This window comes from Thrips palmi, unplaced genomic scaffold (genome assembly GCF_012932325.1).
Source record: "Thrips palmi isolate BJ-2018 unplaced genomic scaffold, TpBJ-2018v1 HiC_scaffold_8, whole genome shotgun sequence".
In the NCBI taxonomy this organism is placed as follows: Eukaryota; Metazoa; Arthropoda; class Insecta; order Thysanoptera; family Thripidae; genus Thrips; species Thrips palmi.
This window is the reverse complement of record NW_023144635.1, coordinates 14,581,333-14,590,361: the sequence shown is the minus strand read 5'-3', so window position 1 is coordinate 14,590,361 and position 9,029 is coordinate 14,581,333. Positions and strand designations below refer to the sequence as shown.

The following is a 9,029-nucleotide window of genomic DNA, read 5'->3' as shown; positions in this document are numbered from 1 at the left end:
AACAAACGTGAGAATGCTATCCCAGTCCCAAAAAACCATGGATTGCATGGGATCCCATGACACAGATTCCATGAAAGCGCATTGAAATCCCATGAGACCGTGGTTCCGCACCATGGACGAGCGGCATGCCATGCAAAATTGAGGTCGTTTCCCATGGCGCAGGCCTTGCACCATGGGAGGACCTCCCCCATGATGTGAACTTTTCCATGGGTTGGGACTTCCCATGGGAAGGCAGTCCTGCTCGTACGTTGAAGTCTCCGCCTTATTTTCAATTATAGATCATATCATGTCAACAGTGCCCTCCAGACAAAATATGATTGCAAAATCGGATGAAGCGTCAAAAGTTTAAGGCGTGACAGTTCAATAGTTTCACAACTTTAACCAGGTCAGGCACCGTTCGCATCATTTGTACTCGCAAGGGACTCTGCCAAGGCAAGAAAGTGCTTCCCATGACTTACACTGCATGGTACCTTCCCCCATGGGTCTCAAGACACCATGAGAAGTTGTTCCAAAAATCACGGGGAATCGTTCCCATGGAAATAATGGACCCATGGCATCCCATGCACCGCCATAGCTCATGGGATGGCCCATGTTTTTTTTTTTGGACTGGGTAGAGGTCATACACACTCATTCCAGGAGCGTGACACCGCAGACAAATGTCACAACACGTGACGTTCCTTCGAGAATCCTGTCACATTAATTGGAATGTGAAAATTTATTGCCATAAATTAGCTTCTTCATATTCCAACGAATGTGATCTTAAATAGTTCTGCTGTAATGAACAGGGGCCCTACAACGTTGACGTAGAACATGTGGAGTGTTGTCCGGCGGCGGTTCTGGACCGCCCGTTTTATTGCGCCGTCTCGCATGTTAGAGACCGAGTGGACCTGCGCGCAGTGTTGTGGACAGCGAACTTCACTATGAGTCAGCCCTTTGATGACAATAAGAACGTAAGTGCGACATCTAAACTACAAAGTTTCATCTTGTGATATTGAAGGGGTATTCAATCAGCGAGCTAAGAAGAAATTGCAATTTCTTTGCGACAGTCAATAGATTTTTGTTTTCTCTATTTTTATTGTGTTGTATTTAAACTGAGGTAAAATTCATTGTTAAGCAGGAGATTTTTGGAATCATGTACAAAGGTAAGACCGTAGCGTTTCACTTTCTTTTTCTTCTTTTTTTTTTCTTTAACGAATCTGTCGTCATATTTGACAGAACGGGAATTTTGTCACGTTCGTTTGAATACCGCGGCACATTCGTTTAGACATGAGACACCCGTTTAATCAGGATGTTACATTCATTTTAACGTAGACCAGAGGGTGGCAACTGCTTTTCCAAACCGGGCGTGAGGACATTTTGTTTTACATTAATATCTGCCAAACTAAGCAAGCAAGGTAAAAACTACTAACCTTTTTGATGTCTGCACAAAATTTGACAGGGATTAGGGTACCGTAGAACGGGGTAATATGAGACATGAAGGAAAATAGAGACAAAGCGCACTTTTTTTGGTTTTTGTCGTGTTGCTCTCAAGCGGTTGTTCAGAAGACCATCGGGAATTTTTTTTCGTGATCTAGGAGGCCTTAGCAGATCACGGGAAACGCACGAAGGCAATCAGAGACTCGCCAGGATTATTAAGAACCAAACGAAAATCATCTAAATTCTGACAAGTTTTATAAAGTTCGTAAAAACCTCCCCAGAAACCTCGGTTGGAACTCTGGTTCTCGTCCGAACGAGGTTTAAATCTGTAGACAATCATGTCAACATAATCAGGACAAAATTTGGTTCTGTTATGTCTACTCCCGGGCCGCCTGTTCCAGATGGAATACAATTTTGTAACCTTGCAGGGAAAATAGAGACACCTCTTTTCGTTCGAAACATACACACTAAATGTCATGGGACTTTTTTTGTCCCACAGTTTATGCAATTTTAAGCACATCCGGTGGTGATGCAATTTTGTGTCCGCCAGGCGGGACAAATTGTCTAGTGAAAGTACAAGTTGCAGCTGGCGCCGGACAAAATGTGTCACCAGACGGGAACAAAATTGTATCAGCGTCGGATGTGCTTAAAATTGCATAAACCGTGGGACAAGAAAAAGTCCCATGACATTTAGTGTGTAACGCCAAACATACTCCACTGTTCTTAATTTCAAGCAATAATGATTTTAAAATCAGATTCAGATTCATGGTCATTAACATGCTCTTGATTTTCTTCAGCTGGATCAGGGTTGTTGATGACTGCGTCCTCGATGGAAATCGTTGGAATCTCAATCACATCTGGTTCAGGGAAAAGATTAACATCAGCCACAGAATTCTTGACAGTTTCAGGACGATTGAAGTTCTCCTGGAACACTGCATCCCTGGACTTGATGATTCTATCTCTTGCTGCAGGATCAACAAACTTCCAAGCTTTTGACTCCTCACAGTAACCAACAAAAAGAACTTTCTTCGCTCGTGGATCCAATTTCTTCCTGTTTTCCTTTGGAACATGAATATGAGCAAAGCTTCCAAACACTCTACACTGGTAGAACTCAAGCGTAGTTTTACGCCTTTCTTCAAGCGTAGTAGAACTACGCTCGGCTTCAAGCGTAGTTCTCCATTTCGCCTCTCTCCCGCCTATCTAAATGCATAGGGGAATTTCTTCTCTACGCTTGACGTCAAGCGTAAAGTCTTCAAGCGTAGTTGTATGCTTGAATGAAGCATACAACTACGCTCCAGTTTTACCAGTGTACTCTAAGGTTACTAGTGTCTACAGCCTGACCTGACCATAACTCCTCTGGAATTTGTCCAGAAAGTACTGATGATGGTGAACGGTTCCTCAGATAAACTGCACACTTGACTGCTTCTCCCCAGTACTTGATGTTGATCCTGGAATCCAGCAGAAGACATCTAGTTGTGTTTAGGATTGTCCGATTGACCCTCTCGGCAACGCCATTCTGCTGGGGCGAGTGAGGCACAGACGTCTGGTGAACAATACCTGAAGACTTCAGAAAGGCATCAAAATTGTTATTGACATATTCACCCCCGTTGTCGGTTCTCAGCACTTTGATCTTCTTATCAGTCTGGTTTTCTACTAAGCTCTTGAATTCTTGAAAGTATTGAAAAACTTCAGACTTGCGACAAAGGAGATAACAAAACAACTTTCTACTGTGGTCATCAAGAAACACCAGAACATACTTTCTACCACCATAAGTAGTCACATTCATGGGACCCATCAAGTCAGAGTGAACAAGTTGGAGGGGCTGAGAAGCTCTTGGAGTGTCACTAGAGTGGAAAGGCTTTCTCGCCATTTTCCCTTCGACACAAACTTCACAATTCAATGATGAACCAGCACTAACCTCACACTTTCCTTTCATCAAGCTGAGTTGGGATGATGACAGATGGCCCATTCGTCGATGCAGCAGGGTAACATCTTCCTTGACAACAAACGCAGAATTCTCACTGGCAGCTTCTACGTTGTGTTCCAGAATAAAGAGATTTCCACACTGCGAGAAAAGATCACGGTAAATCCTGTACTGATTACTCCAGACTTCACCGTACTTTTTTAACAGGCAATTCCGTCGTTTTTTTTACAGGCAATACCGTACTTTTTAATACAGGAAACACCGTACTTTTTTTACAGGTAATCCCGTACTTTTTTACCCGGCAATCCCGTACTTTTAATACCTATCAAAAACTGCTATAATTTTGTTTAGTCGGTTGACCCTCTTTTTCCAAGTTCCTGATGTACGCAACTGCTGAAGTCGGACTCCTGGACCCCCCTTCCGACCACTCGTTGGAAAGGTCTTGACGAGACCTATCGAAAGGTGCAATAAAATTTTTCAGTCGGTCGACCCCCTTTTTTCAAGATCCTGATGTGGACAATTCTTGGAAGCGGCCCTTGTTGGGACCAGACCTGGCCCTTCCTACGGCATGGACTGTACGGATGAACGGCAACTACTGTTAAAAGACTACGGAATATTTTGTAAAACAAGTACGGTAAATACTGTAGACTGTACGGTGGATACTGGTTTTTGAAGTACGGTAAAGTTTGGCAAAAAAATTATCCAGGATTTACCGTCATTTTTTCTCAGAGTGCACTTCTCCGGGCCTGCATAATCAATGAGTTATCCTCTGGGTCAGTCACCTTGCAGCACTTCCTCTCAAAAGAGACTGAAAAGCCCTTGTCAGTAAGAGTAGACACAGAAATTAGATTCACGGCAAGGCCTGGAACATATAGAACATTTGTAAGTCTGACAGTATTGCTGAGAGGCACCACTCCAACTCCAGCCACTGGCTCGACGACATCATTGGCTACATTCACAGATTGGCATAAAGGTGTGAAAGAAGAAAACCAGTCTCTATTCACACACATGTGCTTCGTAGCTCCAGAATCTATATACCAGTTACTCTTTGCAGTCGGATCAAAGTGGCCCACCTTGGCAGCCACTAACCTCGGAGAATCAGGCGCCTCACTCACTTCACCATTGTGAGCAGTAATAAGGACCCTTTCGGGACTACTGGCAGCACCATCGTCACTGGAATTATGAACAAAGTTAGCTTTGTTAACATGACCCTTCTCCTTGCCTTCCTTCAATGCTTTCTTGAGTAAAGCACACTTGGGTTTCTTATGTCCTGGCTCTTTACAGTAATAGCAGACAACTTCCTTGCCATGTTTTTATCGGTAGCACCAACCTTACTAGCATCGTTACCATTGCCAACATGACTAGCTTTCTTCTTATGGCCCTTACTCTTGACAAACATAGCACTGTCAGATGATGAAATATCACAGCTTAAAACCTTGTTTCTCACAAAATCAGATGTTAGCTTTTCAGTTCGGCTCTCAATAGCCATCTTCAGAGGTTGATACTCATCAGAGAGACCTAACAGCATAACATACGCCACAATTTCATCAGGAAGGGAACTGTCCTTATCTTGCCTAACAATCTTCTCATGGGTACTGGCAATATCATTCAGATATTCTTCTACAGACTTGAAATTAGCCTGCCTAGCCCCGAAGATTCTTTGGAACAGTTGAAGCTTTCCAACACTATTAGCATTCCCATAGACATTCTTCAGCTTGTCCCAGGCATCCTTAGCCTTTGTTCTACCTTCTACATTCCACAGCATGGGTTGCAATTCGGAAGAAACATTCAAAGCTATTTTAAAGAAGGCTCTATCTTGCTTGTCAGCATCTGTGTCCACATTCTCGCCATCCACGCACTTCCACAAACCCTCATTGACAAGAACTCCCTGCATGATAAACTTCCAGCTCTGGTAGTTGCTAGATCCATGCAATTTCTGACTGTCATTCATAGAAAATGACGAACCCACGACAATGCTGTTCGTGGTTCGATTCTCAGCAGTAGCCATCTTGACACAGGTATTTCAGAACTCACGTAATCTTCTTAACACGTGTTCGCCCTGGGCCCATAACCTGTTCGAGCAGCAGTAATGATGTAGGTCAAGGTCGACTTCAATAACGTAGGCGTGGAGTGGTAGACGAGAATGAGAACGATTTATTACACAGCAGGGGTTTAAATAGACTGTTAAGATTACAAGGCAGAGATTGAAGTTTGAAGTTCGATACAATCGACAGTCAAGCAGAGGGCAACCGGAAGTAGATTACATTCGATATCATTCGATATTACAACATTTTCTGATATTTTGAGACCCCTCGACCTGTTGAATATCTCATTTATTTGAGTCAGCAATCTGATATCCATTTCTTGTTCCCGTTTCTAAACAGATTACATTTTCTTAGAAAGATACCATTAAAAATGCACTAAGAGTTAAGGAGCAAGAGCAAGCCCTTACCTTATTTTCCATGACCTGAAGATCCTCCTCTTGCTTATTTTTAAGTTTCTGCATAACTTCATCAGCCTTATCCACGTGAAAAGCAGATTCTAATTCCTGATTCAGATCTCTAAGTTCCAAGGGGGAAATCACTCATGAAAATGGTCGACCGACTATTACATTTTGAATCATTACAGACAATTACACCTATTACTCAAATTACAGATATTACATCGATATTTCTGCTATTACAGTACCATTACAGTGCAATTACAGTAATTATAGCAATTACAGCAACTAATCATTACGCCCATTTCGAACCTATTACGCAATTACACAGGTATTACCTATCAGTTACAGCTATTACACTACTATTACAAGGCTATTACGCAGCTGAAACGGCCTTGGCAATAGGTTTTAGCCTCCAGAGGGACTATATTTTGTTCCGTGGGCACGGGGTATCGCTAGGTAGTTCAAGTAAAGCAGTGGCCAGCTCAGCTGGTCGCTGTTGTTAGCTGTCTCGGGGGATCTCTCATTGCACTGGTATTTCTAATGTGATAAGTGTCATACAATTTGCTGCGATAAAAAGGCAAGTGTGATTCCTTTAAATTATCGCATCTGTGGCAGCAATAAAAAAATTATCGCATTAAAAATGCAATAAGTCCCTTAGGTTTTGGCCGATCTGGGCCCAGATTATCACAGTTTTGGTGCCATAAAATGATAACAACGCTAATAATGCGATAAATGCGCCAATGCATTACAATAATTATTGCACTTATAATGCAATAACTTTTTCATGGCGCTACTAATGCAATAAAAATGTTATTGCTTTTTAAATAAGTTCATTATTACACTTAGAAAATCAGTGTGCCCCCCCCACCCGACCCCCACCCAATACCTTTTATACCACTTGTAAAAGAAAGACTCGCATGCTGTACACTGTACACTGAGACAACTTTACAAACTACTGGGGGGACAGACAGACAGACAGGAAAAAAATTTCAACCCCACTGGAGTAACAGGCTTCGCTATCGCTCAGCCAAAAAGGCCCTGAAATCCCATGTCTCATCGTGTAACATTCTGATCTTGCAAACGTTGATGCGAGCGTACGGAGAGTCGTATTACAAATCTGAGGCCTCAGAAAATTCGCCAATGTAAAGGCTGTGTAGATGGAGTAGGTCTCCACTCCATCAAAGGTCCCTAAATGGTTGAGGCGCGAAAATGTTTGTTGAAAATACGAAAGCGACCGAAATTTGCCCCCGTGTATCATGACTTAATCTGACCTTAAGATGTCCATGGTGCCAAAACCGAGCCAAAACCATGGCAGAAGTCGTGAGGATTCCGAATCTGGTTTCGGATTTCTGACTCGACTCTCCGTCCGCCCACGAACACGTTTCCAAATAAGTGATTTTGAGCAAACCGCAACAATGCCAAACCTGGATCAGGACCACATTTTGCAACAAATGTGCCTTTGGGCTGCGAAACAACCTTGGTGATTATTGATCAATCGTCCAAAAAAAAAAACCTTAATTCCTGTCAAAATTTGTTCTTATTTAAAAAATGTAAGTAGTTTATTCCTAGCTTGCTTAGGCCTTACAAAGAAAAATCAGTCTAACAAAAGTATTTTGAGCATACATAAGATTACAAAGAAAATATTCTGTAATTTACGAAGTATTTCTTCGTATAAAAAAGTAAATTGGTTTGTACTATGTATGCTCAAAACACTTCGTAAGGTTTTGGTGCTTCCCCCCGGCGATGACGCAATCTTTCCGCGCCCCGTTGCTCGTTGCAGAGCAGGTTCGTGTTCGCGTCCTGGAGCTCCCGCGGCGGCTGGAAGGAGAACGCCATCGTGATGAGGTTCCGGCGCGTGTGCACGACGATGCGCACCTACCTGCCGGGCGTGTGGAGGCACGTCCTGAACCACACCATCGGGCCCGACGGCCCCCTCCAGGAGGACTGCCCCATCCGCACGGTGAGGACCTGACTCCCATACTGCAAGAAAAAGTGTGAATAGTGCAACAAAAGTACAACAAAAACTGTACAATAAAGTACAACAAGGATTCACTGAGAATCCAAACGCTATGTGTAAAGCGTCAATGGATGCAAAAGCGTCGCACATGAAGTGCAATACCTCCCCATTCCCATGCATTAGCATAGGGCATTTTCGGGACGCATCGCACCTAAGGTGCAATATGGCTTTCGCATTGCACGTATGGTGCGATATCTCAGCTGCATCGCACCAGACGTGCTATACTCATAGCGTTTGAAATCTCAGTGATTGTATAAAGAACAAGGTAGGTATACGCCAGACCGCGTCTTGTCGTAGCAGGCTTCGCGATGTCTCGCTGCCTGTTCCTCCAATGCGCACCTGGCGTCCCTACCTTGGCCTGAGGCGCTAGCCTGCCTTCGGCAGGCAATGGCTTGTCCATCGTCGGTTACTCCAAACTTGTTGCATGCTCCGTCCCCCAGACCCCCCCTTCATCCTAGATAGAGTTGCTTCATCTATATGTAACACGATCTTGACCCATGTAACTTTTTAACCTGTCGATGCTGGGGGGGCCTGCCCCACAGACCCCGTTTTCTTCAGGACAGAAATGATCTGCCTGCAGAAAACTCGATTTTTCGCTGTTTCTTAAGTATTTTTCGGCTTTAAAAACTGAACCAGTTGACCAAGGGTAGCGAAATTTTGCGTGTGCCGAGCCAAGACATACCCAAAAAGTGTGCAAAATCTCACCGAGATCGGCCGAGCCGTTCAGGAGGAGTAGTGCACACAGACACACACACAGACAGACAGACATGAAAAGCTTTTCAACCCCACTGGAGTAACAGGCTTCGCCAGCGCTCAGCCAACAACGAGAATTACAAACCACACGAGGCCTGGACACTGCAAACCGTCTCTAGGCGTGTTGGGTCCTCCTAAGTCGAGATGGCTTTTGTGCCAAGTCGAGTAGACAATGAAACGCCCGCTGTACCACTTTTTATAAACAACCACGTATCTTGATCGGAGGTTGTACCTGCCTCGGGTGACAACTCGAGTAGGCAAAATATCCTACTCGACTCGGCGTCGGCCTCGCGACTAGGCTAAATTTCCCTGACTAGGCTAAATGTCCATCTCGACTAGGCTAAATGTCCTTCTCGGCACCCCCCACTGGAGCCCTCTGGTGGGCTAGGGCCAAACTAGGATCCCCCTCCACTCCGCGCCCCCACTGCACCGTGCAGCCGCCAGATCATGCTATGTGCGGTGCGCGTCGCTGTCCC

At 44.2% G+C, this 9,029-nt stretch overlaps 1 protein-coding gene across 1 annotated transcript in view; it reads left to right on the top strand.

Annotated features, from left to right (window-relative positions):
* Window positions 1-7,755, top strand: part of LOC117653659 — a 58,550-nt gene extending 50,795 nt beyond the window's left edge. The window contains exon 7 of the mRNA XM_034399465.1: window positions 7,564-7,755. Within this exon, the coding sequence (XP_034255356.1) occupies window positions 7,564-7,755 (192 nt within the window). The remainder of the gene's footprint in view (window positions 1-7,563) is intronic.
* The last annotated feature ends 1,274 nt before the right edge of the window (window positions 7,756-9,029 follow it).